The sequence below is a fragment of the Spathaspora passalidarum genome (assembly GCF_000223485.1).
Source record: "Spathaspora passalidarum NRRL Y-27907 unplaced genomic scaffold SPAPAscaffold_3, whole genome shotgun sequence".
Taxonomy (NCBI): domain Eukaryota; kingdom Fungi; phylum Ascomycota; class Pichiomycetes; order Serinales; family Debaryomycetaceae; genus Spathaspora; species Spathaspora passalidarum.
In genome coordinates, this window is record NW_006767427.1 from 1,320,720 (window position 1) to 1,347,652 (window position 26,933).

General features: G+C 36.1%; 12 protein-coding genes across 12 annotated transcripts; 6 read left to right on the plus strand and 6 right to left on the minus strand. All coding sequences in view use genetic code 12, as the record gives it.

Moving 5' to 3' along the window:
• Window positions 1-66: 66 nt before the first annotated feature.
• Window positions 67-1,090, minus strand: SPAPADRAFT_60620 (uncharacterized protein; the record flags this gene model as incomplete). The annotated part of the gene is made up of 1 exon (XM_007374740.1): window positions 67-1,090. The coding sequence occupies one exon, from the start codon at window positions 1,085-1,087 to the stop codon at window positions 398-400; it is 690 nt and encodes a 229-aa protein (XP_007374802.1).
• A 291-nt stretch (window positions 1,091-1,381) lies between these two features.
• On the minus strand, window positions 1,382-2,454 carry PRS1 (ribose phosphate diphosphokinase subunit; the record flags this gene model as incomplete). Its single annotated transcript, XM_007374741.1, has 1 exon — window positions 1,382-2,454. One exon carries the CDS (start codon window positions 2,410-2,412, stop codon window positions 1,450-1,452), a length of 963 nt encoding a protein of 320 aa, XP_007374803.1.
• Window positions 2,455-2,553: 99 nt separating this feature from the next.
• Window positions 2,554-4,532, minus strand: SPAPADRAFT_71151 (TATA-binding protein-associated factor TAF7; the record flags this gene model as incomplete). Its single annotated transcript, XM_007374742.1, has 1 exon — window positions 2,554-4,532. The coding sequence occupies one exon, from the start codon at window positions 4,415-4,417 to the stop codon at window positions 2,954-2,956; it is 1,464 nt and encodes a 487-aa protein (XP_007374804.1).
• Window positions 4,533-5,169: 637 nt separating this feature from the next.
• On the plus strand, window positions 5,170-9,132 carry SPAPADRAFT_55183 (putative acid anhydride hydrolase; the record flags this gene model as incomplete). The annotated part of the gene is made up of 1 exon (XM_007374743.1): window positions 5,170-9,132. One exon carries the CDS (start codon window positions 5,170-5,172, stop codon window positions 9,130-9,132), a length of 3,963 nt encoding a protein of 1,320 aa, XP_007374805.1.
• Window positions 9,133-11,069: 1,937 nt separating this feature from the next.
• ATO7 (Ato7p) lies at window positions 11,070-12,029 on the plus strand (the record flags this gene model as incomplete). Its single annotated transcript, XM_007374744.1, has 1 exon — window positions 11,070-12,029. The coding sequence occupies one exon, from the start codon at window positions 11,092-11,094 to the stop codon at window positions 11,860-11,862; it is 771 nt and encodes a 256-aa protein (XP_007374806.1).
• Window positions 12,030-12,733: 704 nt separating this feature from the next.
• Window positions 12,734-14,914, minus strand: ERG7 (lanosterol synthase; the record flags this gene model as incomplete). The annotated part of the gene is made up of 1 exon (XM_007374745.1): window positions 12,734-14,914. One exon carries the CDS (start codon window positions 14,912-14,914, stop codon window positions 12,734-12,736), a length of 2,181 nt encoding a protein of 726 aa, XP_007374807.1.
• A 382-nt stretch (window positions 14,915-15,296) lies between these two features.
• UTP22 (rRNA-processing protein) lies at window positions 15,297-18,755 on the plus strand (the record flags this gene model as incomplete). Its single annotated transcript, XM_007374746.1, has 1 exon — window positions 15,297-18,755. The coding sequence occupies one exon, from the start codon at window positions 15,297-15,299 to the stop codon at window positions 18,753-18,755; it is 3,459 nt and encodes a 1,152-aa protein (XP_007374808.1).
• A 111-nt stretch (window positions 18,756-18,866) lies between these two features.
• Window positions 18,867-19,874, minus strand: SPAPADRAFT_137141 (uncharacterized protein; the record flags this gene model as incomplete). Its single annotated transcript, XM_007374747.1, has 1 exon — window positions 18,867-19,874. One exon carries the CDS (start codon window positions 19,872-19,874, stop codon window positions 18,867-18,869), a length of 1,008 nt encoding a protein of 335 aa, XP_007374809.1.
• A 1,032-nt stretch (window positions 19,875-20,906) lies between these two features.
• Window positions 20,907-21,750, plus strand: SPAPADRAFT_60630 (uncharacterized protein; the record flags this gene model as incomplete). Its single annotated transcript, XM_007374748.1, has 1 exon — window positions 20,907-21,750. One exon carries the CDS (start codon window positions 20,929-20,931, stop codon window positions 21,676-21,678), a length of 750 nt encoding a protein of 249 aa, XP_007374810.1.
• A 62-nt stretch (window positions 21,751-21,812) lies between these two features.
• RPC40 (DNA-directed RNA polymerase core subunit) lies at window positions 21,813-22,888 on the plus strand (the record flags this gene model as incomplete). The annotated part of the gene is made up of 1 exon (XM_007374749.1): window positions 21,813-22,888. The coding sequence occupies one exon, from the start codon at window positions 21,821-21,823 to the stop codon at window positions 22,826-22,828; it is 1,008 nt and encodes a 335-aa protein (XP_007374811.1).
• A 703-nt stretch (window positions 22,889-23,591) lies between these two features.
• On the minus strand, window positions 23,592-26,722 carry CDC7 (serine/threonine protein kinase; the record flags this gene model as incomplete). Its single annotated transcript, XM_007374750.1, has 2 exons — window positions 23,592-26,436; window positions 26,551-26,722. The coding sequence occupies 2 exons, from the start codon at window positions 26,720-26,722 to the stop codon at window positions 25,073-25,075; spliced, it is 1,536 nt and encodes a 511-aa protein (XP_007374812.1).
• On the plus strand, window positions 23,609-25,648 carry SPAPADRAFT_60635 (uncharacterized protein; the record flags this gene model as incomplete). The annotated part of the gene is made up of 1 exon (XM_007374751.1): window positions 23,609-25,648. A coding segment is annotated over one exon (832 nt), but the record flags the coding sequence as incomplete, so codon positions are not given.
• Window positions 26,723-26,933: the final 211 nt, after the last annotated feature.

The following is a 26,933-nucleotide window of genomic DNA, read 5'->3' on the forward strand; positions in this document are numbered from 1 at the left end:
TATACGAGTGTATTTAAAGGGGTATTTTTTTTTTACAACCAAATTGTTTGTTGATGTTTTCTTTTCATTCTTTCTAAAGTTTCATAACGGTATGACTAGCCAATCATGTGCAAGGTTGACGTATATCAATCTTGCTTTGTATTGGAATACAGACAACTAGTGGCTGACACAACCCTTCATGGAGTACAAACACATTTGGTGTTGGGTAATTGCAATCCAGTTGGAAGAATATTGTTATAGCAAACAAAGGTTATGTCAATCAGCAACGCACTGTTTTCTCCTGTGATATTCCAAACCTTGGCATTATAGCTGTGGCTTTTGTTTTTTTCTGAAGTTGTAGTTGTACTCCATCGTGTACAGTTGAACCGCTATTAGTTGGTTGTATGTCTATTTATATCTATAAGAAATATTTATCTTTGTTGAATTCAGTAAGGCTTGTAAGTATTTCACCACTAGTACCAATAATATTATGTTCTTCCCCATTGAGAACTTTCAATGCATTTACATCAGGAATCCAAATAACATGGGCATTGGCAGCAATTCCGGATATAACACCGGGAATGCCATCCTCAAAAACAAGACATTCCTCCGGTTTGATTTCGTCCAAGCCTTGACTTATTCTATCTTCGTTGATGCTTGCCAAACAAGCAAACCAAATATCAGGATGTGGCTTACCTTTGCCTTTGGGAATACGCTCATCGTCTCCAGTAACTATATGTTTGCCGAAATAGTTAAACTCGCTCTTTAAATGGTCGGTCTTTCTATGGTAGTTTATCGTGTTAGAACTGGTTCCCAAAGCTATGGGCACATCATTATTGTAAAGATGCTCAACTAATTCAACAGCACCAGGTAGAAATCTTGACTTGTGCCATAATTTACTTTGGATTTCCATGGAGATCTTTTGAAATTCTTCAATAGTTAATGGTAAGTCGTATTCCTCAATCATAATAGTCATAGATTCAAACAGGGGTCTTCCTTGAAGTTTTATCTTGACATCCCAGGTGAGTGGACCCTTGTTGTAAAGTTTTAACAATTCATTTGTTGCTTCGGTATAAAGATCTTCTGTATTAAGAAGAGTTCCATCCATGTCTATATTGTTAGTATACTGAATAGGATACAGAACTAAAAGATCTTTACTTACCAAAAAGACATGCTCTGATTTTTCTATGGCTGGTACATGTTAGTTATAACATCAAAATTAAGATTTTACCTTTTGATACATACTGTTTCTGAGTCATGATACTGGTAATCACTGTGACTAAGAAGACCTTGGTTTGATGAAAAAAAAAAGATTGCTCCGAAAAAGCAACCCATGTCTTACGCTAGTTGAGAAACACGTGTATACTAACAACTGTATCTGGTATCTGGTATCAAGGAAACTACAGCATTAGCTAGAGTAATCTAATAAGTTAATACAGTTGATTATATATATATATAAATAAAACAAATTTATAAAGGAGCATTTTTAAACAAATAAGAAATACTTTCACCATTGTGTAATCTTCTAATAGCTTCGGCAAGCACAGCAGAAATATCAATGGTATCTAATTTAGGACAAAGTTCGAGCTTTTCTTCAAATGGAACAGTATTAGTACAAACAACTCGGGTAAGCTTAGAGTTGTTGATATTCTTGATAGCATTACCAGATAAGATACCATGGGTAACAATGGCAATAACTTCCTTGGCGTTGTTGTCCAACAACACTTCTGCGGCCTTTGCTAATGTTCCACAAGTATCAGCCATATCATCAACAATGATACAAATCTTGTCGCTGACATCCCCAACTAAGACCATTCTTGAAACTTCGTTTGCTCTTGCTCTTTCCTTGTGGATCAATGCAAAGTTTAAATCTAATCTATCAGCCAATCCGGCAGCACGCTTGGCACCACCGGCATCAGGAGAAATTATAATAGCCTTGGAGTAATCAATCTTTTCCTTAATATATCTAACAACACTAGGTTCGGCATACAAGTTATCCACTGGAACATCGAAAAACCCTTGAATTTGAGACGCATGTAAATCCATAGTTATCACATGGTTACAGCCGGCAGTAGTCAACATATCTGCCATTAATTTCGCCGTGATTGGTGCTCTGGATTTATCCTTTCTATCTTGTCTGGCGTAGGGGAAATTAGGTAAAATCACAGTAATTCTTCTAGCACTGGCGGTCTTACATGCATTAATCATAATGAGGAGCTCTAAGACTCTATCGTTCACGATCCCTGATCCAATTTGACAAATTATAAATATATCTTCATCTCTCACGGATTCGCCAATAGAAAATTGAACTTCTCCAGTGGATTCTCGTTTCAACTCACTGGGGGAAATACGAAGCCCTAATCGCTTAGCCACAAGCTCGGCTAAACTTCTGTGGACATCACTGGCTAGTAACTTGATGGAGTTGGTGGACATGTTGAAGCAAACGGTTGAGTGAAAGTACTGAAGAGCAAGACCCTGCTATTGTAAATTTCATACAATTCAATTTTTTTTTTTCTCACCTGCTTATTTGCCCCATCGCAAATTTTACTGTGCGTGGGGGTGTAAACTGCATATGTTACTCGGGAACGTTTTAACGAATATCAGATCTGGTAGACAAGGTCCTTGACGAACAAGAAGTGATTATAAGGATTTCATGGAATTAAATAAGCATCACCGCCCCCCGATTGGACTACTTATTGTCTACTTATTGACTATCTCTTTACTGTAGGACTCTCTTTTTGTCATGTCTTTCTGTCTGTAACTAAGACTCGGCAAAATATTCGTTTACTATTAAACTAAAGTATATTACAATTAATATATCATTACTTTGTGGGGTATATCTTTATAGCACATACCAACGAGATACCATTGGCTAATCAACCTCCATTGTTCAATAAAATTTTGTGTCAAGATTATGTCGTAAATTTACATCGTACGATTTCACAATACTGTTTTCTTAGATTGTGTTGACGACTTAGAACAAATCATCTATGTCGTCAAGATTTTCATCTTGCTTATCTTCATCTTCTTCCTCGTCTTCTTCTTCCTCATCCTCGTCATGGTCATCATGATGCACTATAGCTTTATTTGGTTCCAGCTTTAATTGCAACTGTTCTTGCTCTTCCATATACTTGGCCAACAAACGCTTCTTTTGATCAAGGCTGGATTTCAATGAAGAGTAAGTGTTTTGGAACTTCATTCTTAGCATCTTACTTGAGGCCGTTGCCAAATTCTTTTTATGGTGCTCAACTGCTTTTTCAAGTTCTGTGATTTCTTCCTCGAGAAGTTTAACATGTTGTTTGCCAGATTTACCTTCTTCGTCTTCCTCATCCTCTTCCTCTTCTGATTCCTGTTCTTCCTCTTCCTCTTCTTCTTCTTCTTCGGCTTCGCTTTCCTCTTCGGCTTCCTCTTGCTCTTCTTCTTGCTCGCCACTTGGTTCAAACATATTTTCATCTTCATCTAATACCTTATTCAATTCTTCTTCAAGATGTAATTCAATATCATCAACTTCGTCCACAGGTTCAGATTCTGATTTGAGAGGCACAGGAGTGGATACTGCAGATGGAGTTGCACTCGATGTAAACCTAAGTTGTTGCTCTTTCTTATCTATCAATTCAAAATGACTTTCTTCGGCATCATTATCGAGCTTTATCAATTCATTCACTCGTGATTCTATATCTTCCATGACTCGATGGTCGGCTTTAGTTGGTCTAAATCTTCGGTAAATATCTTCAAACGGACTTAATAAACCATGCTTGAATACTAACTTCTTTTGTTTTATTTCGTTGTTTTTGACATGATTGTAGAATGGATGTTGGAAGATGTATTCTGGAGGAACTTCGAAATCTTTATCATGTTTCAATTGGGCTGGATTTATCTCATGTAATACTAATAATATCTGACAGATATCAAATGTTTTGAAAATATTCTTTCGATCAATGGTCTTGTATAATTCAGTAACTGTAGGTAAATCAATTAGTCTTGCAGAATACAAAGTTCCATTGATGTTTATCACTGCTTTATCTCTAGTGATCCACTTTATATTTATCCCTGTCAAATCACCAGAATCCACGGCATTACTAACAAAATCCAAATTGGCATCATTCAAAAACCGAATAATAATACCTTGTTCAATCAAAGGATCATCCTCTAAATCAGGCGCTTCAGAGTCGTATCCTTCACCAGGAACTCTAGTAGGTTTTATTCTAACTCTGGGAACAGATCTTGGTGCTTCGCTTGATTTAACTGTTCCTGTTCCAAGATTGATTTTTATTTTCTTGATTGGTGGAGCTGCTGTGTCATCAGTGCTGGGTCGTTTAACGGACGGTGGTTTTATTTTAAGTTTAGGCAATGGAGGTGTTTCCTTTGGTGATGCTGCCAGTGAGGCTGAATTTGATGCTGATGCCGAAGGCACCTTCAATTTAAGTTTAAGTGCCATAGTTGCTAGTTAACTTGGTGTTAATTCTAATTAACTTGTTTGGATTTTTCTATCAATTTTTGATGTTACTAATAATATGCAGGAGTGTATAGTACAAATACGAATTTTTTTACAACCAATTTTTATGAAGCTTTTTACAACACGTTCTACTTCTAAATATCAACCTGAAAGGTAAGTTATAATCCAATTAGTATGAGTTAACTGTCATCAAGTACATCGTTAATCTGATATTCCGATATTGTTATACTTTTTGTTTCAATAATAGCTGCCAAAATAAAGAGGTTGTCTCCAGACAAAAACAAGAAACCAAAGTGGGTTATCAAACAGTATCAATTCTTAATATGCTTCTTAAATTTGATGAGACTAACTGGGTATTTAACGAGTCATTTGTCTACCCTGGCGATTTGATGATGGTTGCTGCTTTCTTATAGGCTTGTCTAATATACAGGATCAGTACAGCCTTCACTACTAACCAAGATGCGGAAATAGTATGCATCAGCTTACATAACCCACTCATCAACCCTATTATACGAAATTAGTAGCTGAATGAGTTCAAACGTAGTTATTACGAGAATTTAGTTTCAATTGATGTGACATTGAAAATTGCACCTGCCAAACTCAAATTTTGTATGATCACTGTTATCTTCAACGGGTCACAAAATTTTCAGTTATCTCGATTTTTTCGTAATTTCACCACCAGTCATTAAACCTCATCGTTAATTGCTTTCAGTTTAACAGTTTACCAATTCAATATGAGGCAAGAACAGGTAGTTCGAAGAAGTTCTTCCTTCGATAAGCGTCGTCGTTCACTTTCCCGTACTAGGTCCCGGTCCCGGGCCAATTCCATACAATCTCAGACATCCTCATCAGCAAGTATACTTGTAGACGACAACAATTATGAAATGTTCTCGGGTGCCACCTCAGAAATTATTCCCAGTTCAATTACATCCTTACATTACCCACATAACTTTTTACGAAGATCTTCAAGAGTTTCAAGAGAGACATCACCTTTATTAAGCCCCGATGAAGAAGTTATGCTAGATCATGTTACTAGTAGAGTATCGCAAGCTCCCTCGATTGACATCGCTGCTAATTTCAAGTTCTTCTCTGCAGATGAAATTGAACAAGCTCAAGGTGGGTCTACCTTAGAGAATAAGGAGGACCCAGTCGATTACAACACAAATTGGGATTATAATGTGGATAAGTTCCAAGAAGAAGATGACTTTAATCAGGTGTTTGAAAGTGAACGCTATTCGCCTGAAGAAACTCCCGATTATGGTTCATTAGATTATGATAGAAGAAGAAGAGATTCGGATGAGAGCTCCAAGTCAGTCCTTCTCGATGAAACTACTGAGACTGTTGATGAGTCAACTTTTTTCAAACAGTATCCTGCCAAGTTACAGTATCAAAGATATTATCTTGCCGAAGAAGATTTAGTCATTGGTATTGCCGGATATCGTAATTGTTGGTGGAAACTGGTTATATACTATATTGTATGCTTGTTCACTCTAGGCATGGGATATTTGGTTCTAAGATGGCTTCCAAAATACAGAGTTAACCTTATGGGTACCAGGTGTCCTTTAGGCGTTGCCCAATGGTGTGTCGTCGAAAATGAATTTGGGGAATTGCAAATTGTTAGCATCAATCGTCAAAGGTTTGAAGATGTACTCTCCAACTTCATGACTAATGAAGGAGAAGCTAATCCGGTTGTTCCGTATATTCATTCGTTTACATATAGATACATCAAATTTTTCTACAATCCATTAGAAGATATCTTCAAGACTAACTCCAACTGGTTTGATAATCGTTGGTTGAATTTCAAAACTACTAAAGATGGTATATCTCACCAAACTCATCAGCAAAGAGTGGAAATCTTTGGAGAAAACAAAATTGAAATTGTTGATAAGTCAGTTGGTCAACTTTTAGTTGATGAGGTCTTACATCCATTCTATATCTTCCAAGTGTTTTCCATCTTTCTTTGGCTTGCTGATGATTATTACTATTACGCGTCGTGTATTTTCATTATTTCCATGATTTCCATCATAAATTCTTTAATTGAAACGAAAACGACCATGAAGAGACTTCAACAAATGTCACAATTCTCGTGTGACGTAAGAGTATGGCGTAATGAATTTTGGAAACAAATTAACTCGACTGAGTTGGTTCCAGGTGATGTATTTGAATTAGATCCTTCTTTGACTATGATTCCTTGTGATTGTTTATTGATTAATGGTGAATCGGTTATTAATGAATCTATGTTAACTGGTGAAAGTGTTCCAGTTACTAAATTCATGGCTACCAAAGATACTGTCCGTTTATTAACTTCCAATTTCATTGATGCTACACTTTCGAAATCATTTTTATTCAACGGAACTAAACTTCTCAAGATTAAAGGAAATGACCAACCAGTTACCGCCATGGCAATACGTACCGGTTTCAACACCACTAAAGGATCCTTAATCCGTTCCATGCTTTTCCCTAAGCCAACTGGATTTAAATTTTATCGTGATTCTTTCAAATATATTGGATTCATGACTATTATTGCCGCCTTGGGGTTCACTTATTCTACGTATAATTTCATTCAATTGGGAATCAGCAAAAAGATTATGATATTACGTGCATTGGATATCATCACCATTGTAGTGCCCCCTGCATTACCAGCTACTTTAACTATTGGAACTACATTCGCCGTATCCAGATTAAAGAAATTGCAAATCTTCTGTATATCACCCACGAGAGTTAATGTTGCTGGTAAATTAGACGTATTATGTTTTGACAAGACTGGGACATTGACTGAAGATGGATTGGATGTATTGGGTGTTCATTTAGCTAATAATGCCAAAGGTAGAAAAGAAATTATATTTGGAGATTTACTTGAGGATGTTAACGCTTTAGGTGTGAGCAAGGCATCCGAACACTCGACTAATAATGGAAAGTATTTGCTTGGTTGTATGACTTCTTGTCATTCGTTAAGACACATAGACAATGAGTTATTAGGTGACCCCTTGGATGTGAAAATGTTTGAATTTACCAACTGGGAATATAACGGGGAATCCCATGTACCTATTGTATTTCAAGGTAACTCACAATATGAAATCATTCATGAGTTTGAATTCATGGCTTCGTTAAGAAGAATGTCGGTAATTGTTAAATCCGATAAAGGTCTGTTAGTGTTTACCAAAGGTGCTCCTGAAGTCATGCAGGAAATATGTCAAGTTGATACTTTACCTAGTAATTACGAAGAGATCCTTCATCATTATACTCATTCTGGATATAGAGTCATTGCATGTGGGTATAAGCAAATTAAGGAAGTTACGAATAGACAACATGCCGAATCTGAACTTATCTTCACTGGTTTCATTGTGTTTGAAAATAAATTAAAAGCATCAACAAAGGAAACGTTGCAGAAGCTTCAAGGAGATGCTCAAATTAGAACTATTATGTGTACTGGTGATAACATTCTTACTGCTATTAGTGTTGCTCGTGAATGTCAATTGATCCCAGATAAAATCGAACAGATTTACGTTCCTTCAGTCGACTACAAACAAGATGGTGAATATCTCATCACATGGGAAGAAGTCAATGATCCAACAAATACTCTTAATCCAGATACCGTTAAACCAAATAATATTAGACAAGATGCATACAAACTTGCTATAACAGGTGACATATTCCGTATTCTCCTTACTGAAATTAAAAACAAGGACCTTATTCAAAATGTGCTTATGAATTGTGACGTTTTTGCTAGAATGTCTCCAGATGAAAAGCATGAATTAGTGGAACAGTTACAAAAGATTGATTATACTGTTGGGTTCTGTGGTGATGGAGCAAATGATTGTGGTGCATTAAAAGCAGCCGATGTTGGTATATCGTTAAGTGAAGCCGAAGCATCAGTAGCTGCTCCATTCACTTCTCGAGTGTTTGAAATTTCATGTGTGTTAGATGTTATCAAACAAGGTAGATCAAGCTTAGTCACCAGTTTTTCGTGTTTCAAGTATATGTCCTTGTATTCGGCTATCCAGTTTATTACTGTGACTATATTATACAAAACAGGTACTAATCTTGGTGATTTCCAATTTTTATACATTGACTTGTTCCTTATTCTCCCATTAGCTATTTTTATGTCATGGTCCAAGCCATATAATGAGTTAATTGCCAAAAGACCCACGGCAAATTTGGTTTCCCCCAAGATCTTGATTCCACTCATTTGCCAAATCATAGTCATTCTCATATTCCAAGTTATTCTTTGGTTATGGGTTAAGACTGAACCATGGTACGTAAAACCAGTCCCTGGAGGTGATGACTCTGTGAAATCTCTGGATAATACGGTATTATTCTTGTTCTCGAACTTTCAGTATATCATCATAGCCGTTGTATTAAGTCAAGGACCACCATATCGTGAATCAATGCTCAAGAATTACCCATTCATGATCAATTTAGTATTTGCGGTCTTAATTTCAATGTGGATGTTTTCCATCGATGGTAACTCTGGACTTGGTGATTTCATGCAATTGACTAATTTAAGTACAGCATTTTACTGCTATATTGTCTTATTCTCGGTGGTTAATTTTGGAGTGATGATGATTGGTGAACACAACTGGTTTAAGAAAGTAGCTATGGGGTATAAGCGAGTATTCCAAAGACTGAAGATTGGCAAGAGTAAAAAATTGTTTAAGAATTTGAATAAAGAGTTTAGTCAAATTGAGATTGTATAAGATATAGATTGCTTTAATAAAAGACCTTACATTGGGTGCAAAAATATCTACCTCGTCCGAGGTTTCCGAGGTTGGCCGGGGAATGGTTTTGACCCTGTTGAATTTAATGTCGTAATTGTGTTTCATTGAAGAGGCGTTATTCGAGGCGGGCTTTTTGCAAGATTTACATTCCTAAAATGATGAAACCCTGTAAGGGGTTTAGATGGTTGATTTTGCGGGGTCAAAACAGACATATTTCATTTCAGATGATACTTGTATGGTATAATGACCATTGTCTTTGGTTATCTACATGAATCAACATTAATTTACATTCACAATTTGAAGAAAACAATAGTCATTCCTGAAAAAATTAACTTCTAATCTTATCTGGGCAAACTTAAAGTTCGATGAAAAATATATATTATTATTTTTAAACTTTTCAAAAACTTTAAATTGATCACCATATTTGACTTTCTTGTTTATTTACATTGTACTGAGAGTTACTCCCCGGGAGTTAGAGCAGCAACCAATATCATTCATGCTAGGCATTTGTTGTGCTAAGAGAATGTTTGAAATTTAAGCATCCAAAACTGGAGAAAAACCGCCAAGAATAAAAATCATGGTGACACAAAAATCGAGTTTTGCTATTTTGGCCAATACAAACACAAGGTATTGTCAAAGACCAGCCCCACCTTCGGAGTGACTACACGAGGAAGAAAATAAACATAAAACGCCGCTTTCGAGGGCTAGATTTCTATATTCGGTAATATGTGCTTAAATTTAATTGCTCTGTATTCGTTTAGGTAAAATTTCATTGGCAAAATTGGTTCGTCTGTAGGACAAACCCCCCGTTCAACTTTTACTAATTAGCAGTAGCTGTAATATAATGTGTACTAGTTGATAATAATTTCAATTGCATAAATAATTGTGCGGAGAAATAACAATTTTCCTCAAGGTCAGTCTAATGTATGCAATTGCTCGTACTCAAAATCTGGCTCCAAAAAAGGGGTCTAGATCCGGTATAACCCCTAACAATGACTTCCTATATCATACTAGATCTAAAGTAATACGTCAGTTGCGTTTATAAATACATTCCCTTGACTGAGATTGCGGAACTTATACTTTTCACCAGCAATATTAATAGGTGAAACTTTCGTATCACTTATCTAGCTGTGGATCACCCCCACACTTTCATTCTAAGATATCCAAAGCCCCACAAACTATGATTCAACCTTCTTTTTTTTTTTCTTAGTGGGAGTTCGGAGTTCGCTTTGATTATCCTAAGTTGCGGGGAGTGGGGCAAAATCGCGGGGAGTACCCACAGAACCGTGCACCATTTACGAAAAGAAAAGAGGGCTTTTTATGTTACTAAACACAAAATAGCAAAAATAAATTTCAAGATCATACGGCTTATGTGTCATTACGAAATTTTACCAGTCCTGTTTCATTACTAGAATTTCTAAGAGAAGCGTTGTCTAATAGTTTCATAATTGATTTTAAAGTTGTGGGGAGATCGCAAGCTTCACGTCATGTTTAAATAAATCTCCTGTTGGCACGACTACTTCAAGCAAATATTCCTAGACCAGAAATTTTTGAAGTTGTTCAAGAAAATGTACTAATTCTGGAGAATACCCCTCAAGATTACCCCTCCCCCTCCTAAAAAAGCTAAGTCAACATCTCGTTTCACATACTTAATAGCCAGGTGGCAACTCCGAAGCCGTGAAAATTCCTCCGAGTTAACCTACATGAAAATAAAATCACCAGATTGAACAATGTTTCTTTTAAGAATTTTTTAAATTTTTTTTTCTTTTTCTTAACTTTATTTTGTAAATCTTGGCAATCGGACAGACTTTTTTTTCTTATATCTGCAAATTTTAATTTTACACCCACAATTAAAGAAGTATATAAACATAGCCATGCACGGAATCTCTTTGGGAGCAATTGTACAATTTTTCTCTATCCTCAAATAATCTTTAAAATATGTCCAACTCTTCTATGCAGTCTAAAGATCATTCGTTAGACACAGATAATGATCCAGTTCATCAAATTCAAACCGCTGGTGCCGGTAATGAATTTGTTATTATTGGAAACAAGAAATACTATAGACACGAATTGATGGAAGCTTTCGGTGGTTCTTTAAACCCAGGTTTAGCACCTCCACCAGTACATAAATTTGCCAATCCTGCCCCATTAGGGTTGTGTGCTTTCGGTTTAACTACTTTTGTCTTGAGTATGGTGAACGCACAAGCCATGGGTATTAAAATCCCTCATGCCGTGTTGGGGTTGGCTGCCTTCTATGGTGGTGCCGTCCAATTCCTTGCTGGTATCTGGGAAATGGTTGTTGGTAACACTTTTGGTGCTACTGCTTTGACTTCATATGGTGCTTTTTGGTTGTCCTATGCTGCTATTTTAATTCCTTCCTTCGGTGTTGGTGCTGCTTATGAAGAAGAACCTGAAATGAAGGCTGATGCAGTTTCATTCTTCTTACTTGGTTGGACCATCTTTACATTCATGATGACTTTGTTGACTCTTAAGTCCACTGTGTTCTTCTGTGCCTTGTTCTCGTGTTTGTTTATAACTTTCCTTTTGTTATGTATTGGTGACTTCACAAGAACTGTTGGTATAACTAGAGCTGGTGGTTGTGTTGGTGTTGTTACAGCAATTTTAGGTTTCTATAACGCTTTTGCTGGTACTGCAACTCCACAAAACTCTTACTTTGGTGCTAAAGTTATCCACTTGACAAAGAACTAATGATTAATCTATTTTTTATTCATTTCACAATAACTTTTTTTTAGATATTTGGGGACCGGTATTTATTATTACTACTTCTACTTTGTTTTCTTCTTTTATTATTATTTTATTACTACTACTATTACTACTACAACAACTACTATTTAATACACAGATTTAACACGTCTTGACTTTTGATTTCTTTTTTTGCAGTAATTTTGCGACTATGCACGTTGCTGCACGATCTTGATAGAGCTGTAATCTAAGCCTCGTTAGAGGATGCAAGCAAAGTGATAGTGTTAGTAGGTAGAGTCACTCGCAATTTGTATCTTGAAATTTCATAGTAATTTCACCAAAAATACAATCTTGGTTCTGATTAACAAACTAACAAATAAGATTGGCTAGAAAATTCCTGCAAATATTAATTCTAATAAACTTAGAGATTGCCATAGGTAAACCTGTTCAGAGAGCTAGAATGTAGATATGAGATTCCCTTTTACCCAAAAGCAGACCCTTAAGAGATCTAGTAGATTAGATGAACAGATATTGGTGGGCTCTTCATTGTTTATAGGGGGGTGGTTGTATTCTGTTATACAACCCAAGCCTGCCAAATTTCTAAAGAAGATACATTTCCAAGGACTCGTTTGAAGAAGGAAAACGCAGAATGAATATCGGCGGTGCAATATAATTTTTTATTCGAGAATCCGTCAAAGAGAACCAAATATTTACTCACTATATTCTATGATACCCTTAATAATCAAATCGATGATTTAAAATTAGCTCTCATATTCACATTCAAAATAACTTACAAAGTGTTGCAAAAAATTGGGCAATTTATACTAAAATTGTCATAATACGTATAAAATCTAAAACAACTATATGTCCTGTACATCTAAATTATATCACCATAATTCTTCTTATATAATCCCAAAGCCTTTATAGGGAATAAGAATCTATAAGAAGGGTATTCAATTGCACAACTGTGATTGAACACACCTTCAATATCTTCAAACTCCCATTCACCCGTTGGTTTTTGTCTATCCATCAAAAATTTAATACCTTTCTTTATCGGTCTTTCATCAGGATAATTGGCTAATAATAGTCCAATCACTGCCCATGCAGTTTGTACAACAAGCGACTTGGGTCCGTTCACATAAGTATGGGTTTCGCAAGCTTTCATTGACTCTGACCAACCGCCATCGGATAGTTGTTTAGACACGAGGAAATCACACCCTTTCTGTACATTGCGAGATGTCTCGTAATCGAGTCCTACAGCGTTGAATGCCTCCAAAGCAAACATGGCTGCATAAGTATAACAAATTCCCCAAGATCCATACCATGAACCATCAGTGTCTTGGGCTTTCTTAATGTAATTTATAGCATTTTCAATTGTTGATTCAATAAGACTAGATTTATAGTTGGGATAATATTTGTGGAAATAGGTTAAGCCGAGGACAGAGGAATCTGTACATTCAACATAAGGATATTCAACCATTATATTATTGAAAACTTGGGCAGGGTTAAGTTTTTCCAAAAGTAAAGTTGATCTAATCTTTTCGTAAGCCGAGAACGATCCAAATTCATAGCTCTCGGTATTTTGAATGTTTAACAACACTTCGACTGCATCGTATAACTTTTCATCGGTAATTTCATCATGAATATCTGAGAAAGCAGAATGATTCTTAACCATAATAATAGCCTTCATTGCTTCTGCAGTACAATCGCTGACAGTGTATCCTTGCTCCTTGGTACTAAACGGCCATGCACCTTTACGTTTATCTCTGAAGCTTCCCTCAACACAATCTTCAGTAAATTGAGATCTAACCAAGAACATATACCCTTTTCTAATCATGTCGTGGTATCTAGGGTTGTCTACCAATCCACTAACAAAAAAATATTGAACCATAAAAGCAACGTCCCAAACCTGAACCCCATTTGTTCCCATAACTGTCATACCCTGTGGACCATGAAACAAGACATCATTCATTTTATCGGTTAATTTTTTAAAATTGGCCGATTCGTTACCTTCTCTATGGCATGTCACAACCATGTTGAATGCAAAACTCACAGGAGCAATACATAAATATTCGGTATTGTAGTATTCCTTCAAAATTAAATCATAAACCCTGTTGTTCACCAAGTTGAGAATCCAGTTGGGTCTAAGTTTTTCCCATTGACACAATACTGTGTTTGCAAAATCAAGTAATTTTGTGGTTGGATAGTATAAGTCAACCCCACAAACATTATTTCTGTACTTGCTAAACTTTATAGATTCATAAGGTAACTGTTTGGGTAAATAAATTTCATTTCTGATTTGTTCCAACAATGGATCAAGAGTGCACTTCACTCTGTTTGCAACAACATAACCCAAGGGTAAGTAGATCGCTCTTGTATGGACCCACCATCTTCCAGGATGTATGATTAAGCTGTAAGGCAATGTCCATAATTCAGGAGGGGCAGGATTAACACCATCCCATTCATACAAATTCAACACAGCTAACCAACATTTCCCCCAATGTGGATTACCCAAGGCACCGCCTAATTTATGTAATGTCCTTCTGGCTCTTTGCATGACAATATGGTCTGGATCCATACCTAATAATCTGAGACATACATAATTCATGGTTGTACCAAAACAAGTACTTTTGTCGATTGAATGTAACCCCCAGCCACCATCGACTGGATGAGCTGTGTTTACGATATATCGAATCATTTCATGTCTGTATGGATCGGGGATAGGCGTTCCACTAAAGTAATTTGCAGCAAGGTATCCAATGGTCATAAACATTGGACCTTTGTATTGGCAAGGTAATATCCCGTTATCCAACTGAAGTAGTCTAAGAAAATCTGCTCCTTTTTCCATGGCTTCTCCTGGTGTTTTGATATCACTTGGTTCTGGAGCAGGAAAGTCTGGTGATTCCAATAACCATTGAACAAATGTTGATTGCGGTTCCTTGGCCAATTCTTCATCATCAGTGATATAGTGCCAGGTTTCACTACCTAGTGGTGATGAGCGTAATCTCCATCGAGTAGGATCCGTCTTGGGAAGACCAATTTCTTCTGAATAGTACATTATCGCCGTTTTATGTTGACAGTTGCAGGAAAAAGACTGATATTATTTCTCTCCCTTCGTTTAAATAATTCTCTCGTATACGCCCCAGGGTGTAACCTGGTCTGTGTTACATTTTTTTTCAGCGCTGTATCACGTGGCCAGCAACCATGTGATTTGCTTTTTGAGGTCGTGCGCCGATTCCAATCGATGTGTGGAAAATTTTCAGAAAAAAATAGAAGGGAGAAAAAAAAAGGTCGTGCCCTTGGCATGAAAAAATCTTTTTCCTTCGCACCACAAGAAAGGAAGACGAAGAGCTTCTTAAAGGTTCTACTGGGCTATTTTTTGTTTATTATTCCTTTATATCAACATATATAGTTGAAACAACCATAGCATACATCTCATCATGGCAAAGAGAAAGTTGGAGGACACTAATGAAGCTTCTTCTGATTTAGCCAAGGACGAGACTGAATTTACCTCTTTCTCCGATCGAGAAGAGGAGAAATTGAATGGTGAAGGACACGAAGATGAGCAAGAAAATAGCGACGAAGAAGAAAGTGACGAAGAAGAAGAAGAAGAAGAAGAATCTAGACCCACTAAGAAACCAAAGAAACAGCTTTCCGCTCAAGATGTTCAAGTTGCCAGAGAAACTGCCGAACTCTTCAAGTCAAATATCTTCAAATTGCAGATTGATGAATTACTTAAAGAAATTAAGATTAAAGACACACATGTTGTTAAACTTGAAAAGGTTTTGCATCGATTATATGATTTGATTTCTCAAGTACCTGAAGTTAACGATTTGTCATTACAGCAAGTGGAAGCAATGTTTAATTCCAAGAAAATAGTCATTCCATTCCCAGATCCAAAACCTACAAAACTTAATTACAAATTTTCATACTTACGTCCTGAAGATGTTGCCCTTGTTGGCTCGTTTGGATTAAAGACTTGTACCACCAGCTCACGCTCAATTGACGTTGCTTTAACTATGCCAAAACTGCTATTCCAACCAAAGGACTACTTGAACTACCGTGCTTTATACAAACGAGCCTTTTATTTGACATATTTGTCGCAACAATTAATTCCATTGTCAAAGAAAAACAACTTACCTATAAAGATATCTTATCATTACCTTAATGGAGATGTTTTAAACCCTGTGCTAAGCTTACAAAGTATTGAAACCGACAACCCCGAAGATTTACATTTTAATAAGACAAAATTCACTATAAACTTGATTGCTGCGCTACCATTCGGCAACTTTGAATGTAAGAAGTTATTACCCGATAAGAATTGTATTCGAGTTCAAACCGAAAATGAAGATACCGCATTACCTCCTACTCCAATCTATAACTCAAGTATTTTGTCCCAAACTTCATATGACTACTATTTGAAGTATTTGTACACCATAAAGAAAACCACTGATGGCTTTAAGGACGCTTGTATATTAGGTAGATTATGGTTACAACAACGAGGTTTTACTTCTGACATTAATAAAGGTGGATTCGGACATTTTGAATTTGCAATGTTAATGAGTATATTATTAAATGGTGGTGGTGTTGAAGGTAATAAGATTTTGTTGCATGGTTTTTCATCATATCAATTATTCAAGGGTGTGGTTAAGTATTTGGCCACCATGGATTTAACTAATGGATATTTGTCATTTAGTAGTTTAATTGGTGAAAAGACTACTTCAGTATATAAATCTGAAGGTTTTCAAGTTCCTACTGTTTTCGACAAGAATATTAAATTGAATTTATTATGGAAAATGACCAGATCTTCATATCAAGAATTACAAACCAAGGCCAAGGAAACTTTGTTATTACTTAATGATGTTGTCACTGACCGTTTCGACTCAATCTTGTTGCAAAATTCAAACTTTAACCAATTGAAATATGATTTGGTTCTTAACTTGACTATACCTGATAAGCTCATTGAATCGTTCAATCCATTGGAAAAGATTTCCTTCATTACATTTGAAAATTACATCAAAAACAAATTGTCTATTATATTGAAAACTGCCTTGGGTGATAGAATTAGCTTAGTGCATATCGAAAGTGAAGAAACCACCACCACTTTTCCAATCAACAAGAGAAAACCTAACACTAACAACTCTTCTTACATAATTGGATTAACTCTTAATGCTGAAGAATCGGACAAACTCGTGACTAAAGGTCCAAATAATGAAGATAAAGAAGCAGGATTGAAATTCAGATCTTTCTGGGGTTCTAAAGCACAATTGAGAAGATTTAAAGATGGTACTATCCAACATTGTGTTGTATGGACAGCAACCAATGAACCAATTGTATTGACCATTATGAAATATGTTCTTGATGTTCATTTATACCAGGATATTTCTATGAATTTAACCAGTGAAATTACTCACTTTAATAATAAATTGCCGGTTCCATTATCTGGTACTAGTACTTCGTTGGCTAATTTCACCGCATTAAGAAATTCATTTGAACAATTGAATAAAGTGATGGTTGGATTAGATTTGCCATTGAACATTAAATCCGTCTTACCTGCTTCGGCTGGAGTAAGATACACTTCATTATTGCAACCAGTTCCATTTGCTGTTTCCAACCCTGACTTCTGGAATGAGTGTATTTTACAATTCGAATCTTCTACCAGATGGCCGGATGAATTGAGCACCCTCGAAAAGACCAAGACTGCATTTTTATTAAAGATTAACGAAGTGTTGAAGAAGACCAATTATACATCTTTTATAACCAAGGATGATTCAATTCCATACAATGAGAACATTTCTTTATTGAACGTCTTGACTCCAGAAGGATATGGATTTAAATTTAGGGTGTTAACTGAACGTGATGAAGTATTATATTTGCGTGCAGTTGATAATTCTGGTAAGAACAAGGCGCTTTTACAAGATGTCTACCTTAAATTCAATGCTAAATACCTTGGGGTTGTTAAACATACCAGAACAATCAGTGTATTGGCTCAGCATTTTCATGGATATTCTGCCACCGTCCGTTTATTCAAACAATGGTTAGACTCACAATTGCTATTAAGTCACTTCAGCAATGAATTAATTGAACTAATTGCTATTAAACCATTTGTTGATCCAGCACCATATTCCATTCCTCATTCGGTTGAATCTGGGTTCTTGCAAATCTTGAACTTTTTAGCTACTTGGAATTGGAAACAAGATCCATTGATTCTTGATTTGGTTAAAAGTACTGCTGATGACAAACTTTCTGATAAATTAACAATCCAAGCTTATAGAGTAATCCAATCTAACTTTGATAAGATTAGAAAGTCTGATCCATTAGGTTTGAAAACTCAATTATTTATTGGATCTAAAGATGATCCATCCGGTATCCTTTGGTCAAATGAAATCACTTTGCCTATAGCTACCAGACTCACTGCATTATCACGAGCAGCTATCAACTTAATCAAGACTCAAGGAATCACTGAATCTAATCTTGATTTAATCTTCACTCCTGCATTGCACGACTATGATTTCGTCATTCATTTAAAATCTTCTGATTTGACTGTCTCATCGGGTATTCTCCCACCAAACACATTCAAGAACTTAATCCAACCATTGACTAGTTTCCCTGAAGATATCACCACAAAATACGATTTAACGCAAGCATATTTCTCCGAATTAAATGATAAATTTGGTAATTCTATCATATTCTCGATCAGGAAGTTCCCATGTAATGACAATGTCATTTGTGGGTTATTTATGCCAGATCATCTTTCCAAAAAGAAATTTAGAGTTAATTTGGGCTATAATGTTAAACCAACCGAAGATGAACTGGTTATTATAAATAAGGATGCTATTTATGATCAAATCAAGATTATGGGTGGTGATTTGATTAAAAGTATTGATATAAAGAAGTAGTCTATGTATTAATTCATGTATTAATAGATAAAATCTGTATATTCAGATAACTAATAGTCTGTCTACAAGTGTAAATAAAAGAAATCCGTATCCAATTACTCTATAAACTATTTAAACTAAAAGCTGCTTAACTGTATCAACAATGGATTGTTCAAGACCAATCAAATCAAACCCAAGAATCGCATTGGTTTTTGAATTATCATACTTTTGAACCATCAGCTTATAAATAGCTTCATTTTTCGATAAATCACCTTGAGGAATCTCAACCTCTGGGAAATGTTTATTGATAATATAAGCAATAGTATCATAAGTGAAGTTATCGGTACCAACTAACAATCTCTTGCCCTTGGAATTCTCACTTTCAAAAGCAACAATATGAGCACGAGCAACATCTCTTACGTCAGCAAAGATATTACCAAATTCAGGAATAGCATCACCTTTTTTGAATTTAAGAACAGTATTGACAACTTCGGCAGAAACGTTCAACTTAGACTTGTCCTTAACTTCGTAAGCTTGAGGGCCAAAGTTATATACTGGAGTAACGAATGTAACATCAAAGTTTGGCTTTTCAGTTTCAACAAATTCAATAGCTGCTAATTCAGCGAATTTCTTAGATCCGAAATAACCATTAACTGGACCTGATGACTTACTTTCTTCATAGGTGATAGGGTTCCAACTTTCTTCGTCATAAATCTTGTCGCTTTCGAAATAATTGTCGAATCCGAGGACAGCACCACCAGAAGAAGTAATCACAACTCTTTCAATTTGAGGTCCATATTTCTTTATAGCAGCCAAGGCATTAACAGTACCATCAATAGCTGGTCTTAATAAATCACGTTCAACATCGTCCACTTCAAACGTAACTGGAGAAGCAGTGTGCAAGAACACAGTGATTTCGGGGTGCTTTTGAAGAACTTCGTAGAAAGCATCTTTGTCACTAATTGATGGGATTACAACATAGGAGAAGTTAGAATTGTTGACTAAACTAGCTAAATCTTCACCCTTGGATTGGGATCTGACTGAACCAATAACCTTGTAGTTCTTAGCTAACAATTGTTTAACGATGTGTTGAGCAATGTAACCATTAGCACCAGAAACGAAAACGGTAGAAGAAGTCATTGGTAGTATGTTTTTTTGTTATTATTATTATTAGTATGAATATAAGACAGAATTATCTGATGAATACAAAAAAAATCTGCACAAAGAGTGGAAATATTTTGTCATATTTATAGTTTTCGTTTTAGAGGTTTTGTTTCTAACTGTACGGTTGCAAAAGTGTAGTGGTTGCTAAAAAGAAATTGATTTGTAATCGTCCTGATTATCAATCAGAGCAATTATGGTGCGGGTATTACCAAAAATGGAAAGTCCGAAATATTCGATTTGTAATTGTCAAATTATTATTTAGCAAACCGTACATTATCATAGAAACCATCCGGAGATAGTTTTTAGATTGTAATCTCCACCGCGTATAACCATTCATCGAAGGTTAAAGTAGATGGTGGGGGGGGAGAGATGATGTAATATTCTAGGATTACTAATGAGCGTATTAATAATACAAACCTTGTGCTTACGCGAATGGCAAAATTTACTCATATTCTCCAGGCAAATACACCTCTCTCAAGACGATATTTGTGGCTGTCAAATTGCAACAGTGTTTGCCACTGAAACATTTATAATTCCAATATTGATACAAGGCTATTGGCATACTCTGAAAAAAAAAAACTTTATGGTATCTAACCGGCAATACCTAATCCTCTGATCGAGCAACCAGTATGAAGCAAGCCATTCAATTAGTTATATTGACACTCAAGTAGTTGAATATCTCCGGATATGCTAATCGCTTAACCCCACATATACGTTTGAAGTAATTGCTACTAAAATCCCACATCTTAAACAAACCTTGGAGATTCTTTGAAATTACCTATCAAAGTTTGATTTCGTACTAGATTATAGTAATTAGCTATTCTCTGTGGCATGTTTCAGAAGTAATCATTTTCGTAATCACACTTTGTTGAAGACACCCTTTCAAAGTCAATGTCTCCTGAATGTTAGTTTCAAAGTTATCCGTATGGTAGCGTGACCAAAATGCGGGTGACGGAATCGAAAAAAACGAAGTTCAAGTTCTGGCCCACAAAACTGTCCACCTAACCACCAATCTATTCACAACCACATCATGAACATCAATCTAGAACAATATGTTCGAGAATTCACTACGCGACAGTACCCTACCCAAGAGCAAACCATCACAAACAACAAACAGATTCTCTATAAGCGGAAAAAGTTCTTTCTTCGAGATTTGCGGGAATCAATTAGAACAATTGAAATTGTGCTCATAGCGATAATATACCTTCGTGATATTCTGTTGCTACGATTGTTTATAAGGGTTATGATTCATTTCGGAATAGTTAATATCCATCCACCCGCGGGAATTTCCATTGAAGTAAGTGAAGCACATAAGAAATCAATGATTAAGATTGCCTTGTTGAATGTAATATCAGGGAATATAATATGTATATTATTACATTTACTTTTCGGTGTTCAAGAAGGAGGTACATTGTACGGCGGCATATCTATTGAATTTATCGGCGAAAGAGTTCCATACAATCGGTTTGAATTAATACTATTGGATTTATTTGTATTTTTCATACAGTTGGTATTTCACAACATAGTTGGTGTACTTAATGATTCTGAAATATTGGAGTCACCACAACAGGCTACCGAGCTAGTAGAATCTGGTTCGTTGGATAGGGCTCATATTGAGGGTGATGGATATGACGGAAATGTATTCTTGCTTTCGATGGATTTAATTGGTAATATAAAACGAGTATTGAGGCATGATATATACATTCAACGAATAGATACTCCGAATGTACAAGCACAAGATATCCCAGGTGCATTCCATAGCCGAAGTGTATTTGTATAGATAATTATAGAATATACATAGGCATTTGTGGTCACGTGATCATTTCTGTTCGGTTGGTGCGATGACCCCTCGAATAATAAACATTTTTTAATAGGAAAAAAAATTTCAGATACAAGAAGAGGTTGATTACTAACATCAAGCCATGAGTGATAATATTGTTGGTATAGAATATAATAGAGTGACAAACACCTCGTCTACTGATTTCCCAGGACATCAAGCTTCCGGGGATTTTTCATGGGATATTGAAAAATTCAAGCAAAATTTTGACATTGATATTAAATACTTGACTGAACGTACTGCAAATTTCGATTTAGTTCACATTGATACATCTATTGCCAATGCATTCCGTCGTATCATGATTGCTGAAGTACCTTCAGTTGCTGCTGAAGCAGTATACATGTTTATGAACACTTCTGTTATCCAAGACGAAGTGTTGGCTCATAGAATTGGGTTGATTCCATTAAAGGTTGATCCTGATTTATTGTCCTGGGTCGACAAAACTCAAGACGAAAATAATAGATACACTGAAGACAACACAATAGTATTATCTTTGGATGTTGTTTGTACCAAGAACCCTAATGCACCAAAGAATTCCACCAATGCTAAAGAATTATACAGAAACAGTCATGTTTATGCTTCTGATTTAAAATTCGAACCTCATGGATCTCAATTAGAGAAATTCAAGAATAATCCTGTTGTTCCAGCTGATCCAAACATCTTATTGGCTAAATTAAGACCAGGACAGGAAATCTCCCTTAGAGCTCATTGTATTTTAGGTATTGGAAGCGACCACGCAAAGTTTTCCCCAGTTGCCACTGCCTCATATAGATTAATGCCAGTTATCGACATACGTGAACCAATTACCGGCGCATTAGCCGTTAATTTCCAAAAATGTTTCCCTCCAGGTGTCATTGGTATTAATGATCAAGGTGAGGCTTACGTACAGGACGCTAGAAAGGATACAGTTTCTCGTGAAGTTTTAAGACATGAAGAATTTGATGGTAAGGTTAAATTAGGTAGAAAAAGAGATCATTTTATATTCAATGTTGAATCCACCGGGGCAATGTCTCCTGAAGAAATTTTCTTTAAATCGGTTAGAGTTTTGAAGAATAAGGTTGAATATTTAAGAAATTGTCCAATTGGTCAATAATTTGTATAGTTAGATAGCATGCCATCAGTTGTATAAATAAAATGGAATAATCCAAATCAAAAGAACATTTTTGTAGAGCTATTTGTAAACAGATCATATAATGTTAGCGGAAGTAATAGTAGAAATTACTGGTGCTACCACGTGACGGTTTGGTTAAATTGGAGATACTTTCGTTCACCTTGGTTGAAGCTGTTTTGCTCTATTTGATACTATACACAGCATCTTATATGCCCATGTGACTTTGCCGATAAACTTAATATCATAAACAGGGCTGGTTAGTGCAGCAACGTCAATCATTTTTTTTTCTTGTCTTGCAATTTTGCATCAATTTGGCAAGAAACTTACCCAGTTAAATGCATATGTCTGCCAAGGTCCTTTTGTGACCTAGTTTGTGTCAGTGCTAGAAAAAGAATATGACGATGCAGCATGTCCAGTATGATTCTTTTCGGTTAGAGTTGAATAAATTTGTTGCTTCCTCACGCGCTTTTGTCGTGCAGGTCCCTGTCCGTTGCAATTTTTAGATAAATTTTAGTAAGGATCGTTTCCTAGAGGGATCTCCGACAAGAGCGAGTGGTTTTTGGGTATACACCCATGGTATACCCCTATTACTAATTGTAGATCCATATATACTTTCAGCGAACGTGTATTGGTTTTAAGAGAAAATTGCTCAAACAAAGAAAATACCCCTCAAACAATCCACAGCCCTTTAACGTTCTTTTTTTTCTTTTTTTCTTTTTTTTTTTTTTGTTTTTTTTTTTCTTCACCGCATTTCTTTTTTCTTTTGTTTAAGACATTCTTTCAAAAGTGATTTATCCGATTTAGACCCGCCAGTCTTTTTTTACAACAAACCAACCATAACAAATAAACCAATCCCCACAGTTCAAGTTAGACAGTTTGTAACTAATTGATTCATACACTACCGTATCCTTAACCACTTTACTACCTCTTCTTCTTAATCAGACGGTTTTTCCTCTATTTTACCTTCCCATCCCTGAGGTAAGGCGAGAAAAATATGTCATCAAGACAACGCTCATCATCAGTCACTTCCATAAGTTCAAATCATTCAATGTATAGTTCAACGACCCCATCCGTCCTCCCACCGCAACCACCACCTCCACCACCTATATTACCACTGCAACCACTTTCGCATGGAGGTGGCTCGGCGATATCTACACCCACAACAATGCATAGTCCAATTTTTCCTCCGCATCCTATTCAGGGACATAATATTGCCCCAACCCCCAACACAGCCAGAAGTATGTCGATTGTTAGTTTGGAAAGTCCTAGGAACTCAATCATTTCCTTTGATGAAGTTATTCGACCCCATACCAGAAATAACAGTTCTACAAGTTTGGTGTCGTTGACTAGCAATGCGGCTGGTGCAGCAACTGCAGATACGACCACCGTGGCGGGAACAGGTACTGGAATGACCACACCCATAACTAACGAATATGTCATGTCAAAACGGTTAAAATCAGGTATAGTATTACTTTCCGATGAAGAATCAGAACTGGAAATAACGCACACTCCCACAAGGTCAATAATCCGACCAATATTCAAATTAAGAAGGAAAAGTCGAGAAACATCAGATCAGCATAGTCAGTTTTTGCAATTGAAACGAGATTTTAAGCTTAAATTCGATGAATTAATATCAACAACAACACAAGCGTCGTCCTCACCAACAAGCTTATTACCTACATCTCCTTCAACTACCGTTCCTCACCTAATCGCAAGCCCTAATATAGATGCCAATCCTATTCAGCTAGATTCTTCATTGGAACTCCCACCGCCAAGTCACAAAAAGAAAAGTAAACCAAACACGCTTATTCAGCAATCAATGCTAATTAAACGAAAATTGGCAATCTCCAAAGACTTACAATTGGAATTACTAAATAGTATTTCCCCAATGACAACACTCCCACAAGCACTGCCAACACCACCACCTAATGATTTATTAGACTCAAAGATTTTCAATGCACATAAGATTCAACAACCTATAATGCAGGCATTATCGGAACAAAATGAATTAATCAAGAAATTAAATAGACGTTGGAACAAGGCCATAATTAACCCTAAAGACACTAATACAAACGACAGTAATAATAAAAAAGACGTTGTTGTTAATTCACGAAAAAGATCAAGGAGGATCCTGTTTGAAGATGAAAGTAGTGGTACAACTACAGGTGGATATGAAAGCTATGACGATTATTATGATATATATGACGAATAACCTTTGTATAGCAACTATAATATAACATCATCTTCCGTTTGCGATAATTCAGCAAAGAAGGGTAATTTCAAAATCTGTTTACTATCTAATCTCTTGGTAGGATCCATTTTGAAACATCCATAAAGTAACTCCATTAAATGTTTGTGATCTTTGTAATCTTCATTGCTTCTTCTAACTCGCTCATATTCTAAATCCCGTTCTTCTTGACTTAACAGCTCTAAATTGGTATATTGTGGCTTGATGAATCTATCCCCTTCTTCGTTAAACAAACCAAGGGTGTCGTAAATAACACTATCATGAGGGAAACAACCATTGTCATCTTCATGTTTCAAGAAATCGTGAACTAGCTTAATCAAGTTCCCATGGGCTTGATTTACATTAGGCAAGGTAATTTCTAATCCACATCCATGTAATTCAGCACACTTTTGTAATTTCTCCAACCCAAACAACAAAACAAGTTCAACTAATGCGTCGGTATCATCTGGCGAGTTAAATAAGGGGAATTTTCTCGTCAATAATGACAATCCAATTATACCAGCTGACCAAATATCAATCTTGGTGGTTTGGTTAGTGCATTTTAATAAAACTTCGGGTGCTCTAAACCCTCTTGTTCCTGCTCTGTTTGCCCTTCTGGGTGGCCTAGAATCGGTTTTGGGGTATGCACCTTTAATATTAAGTCGCTTAGAATGAGAACGATTTATTGGTTTTTCCTTGGATATACAAGGACACTGATTTTTAGTACCTGTGCTAGTAGTTAATTTTTCAGCAAGACCAAAATCAACAAGTACACCTTTACCTTTAAATGGATCGTACAAGAAATTAGTAGGTTTTAAATCTCGATGAATTACACCTTTGTCATGAATATAATCTAACGCATGAAACATTTCCCAAAGATACTTCTTGATTCCTTTTACCGGTAAATCACGATAGAAATCTCGGAAATCGGCATGTTGATAATATGGCAATATGGCCAAGATTTGGTCTTGGTATCGTAACGCGTCAAGTAATGGTGCAACATAAGTACTTCCTGTTAACGTATAAAGCAAACTTAATTCATTATGGATTCTATTGGGAGATGAAGTAACATAAATTTGTTTAATGGCAACAATGGGGCTCCTCTTCTTAGTGTGATGATTTGATTTCTTTTTGAGGGGGGGAGATCTCCAAATATCACATCCTAGGCGTATCTTGCCATTTAAGGCCTCTGCTTTATATACACTTGAAAATGTGCCTTCCCCGATTTTGTCGATCAATCTATAATCAGTGGACAACACGGGGAAACATTCTTCAAGTTTATGCATTTCTTCTAAAACCTCCAAACTTACTTCGTCTTCCTCTTCTTCTTCCTCACCACCATCAACATTTTCCTCCTGCTGTTCTGTTCTACCCAGTTCCAGTTCGTCTTCGACTATAGTGGTTCTATTAGCTATATGTGAATCTGACTCTTCATTCTTGAGAGATTTAATCAAGTTGTTAGTACGTAAAAATATACTTGTACTTGTATCACTTTTTCTTCGTTGTACATTAAACGGAGATTCTTTTAATTCGTATTTCGGTTTCTTGTCCGTGAATGGGTCATCTCTATCACTTGGTAGTCTTTTCCTAAACTGAGACGAGGAAGACATGCTGATCTCATGCGATGAAGAGGAAAGAACTTGTGGCATGGTGGCTTTTTGCTCTTAGGTTTCCGGTTGTTTGATCCAGAAATTGATTTGTAAACAATGCAACAAAAAAAAGACGCCTAAAAAATTCCCCCTTGGCGTTTTTACAATGTCGTTAGAAAGTCGTGAGAAAGTCGTGAGAAAGTTTGTTGGAAAGTCGCGTTGGTTGCAACTACCAATGAATTCCATTCATGAGGTTACTACCATAGAAATC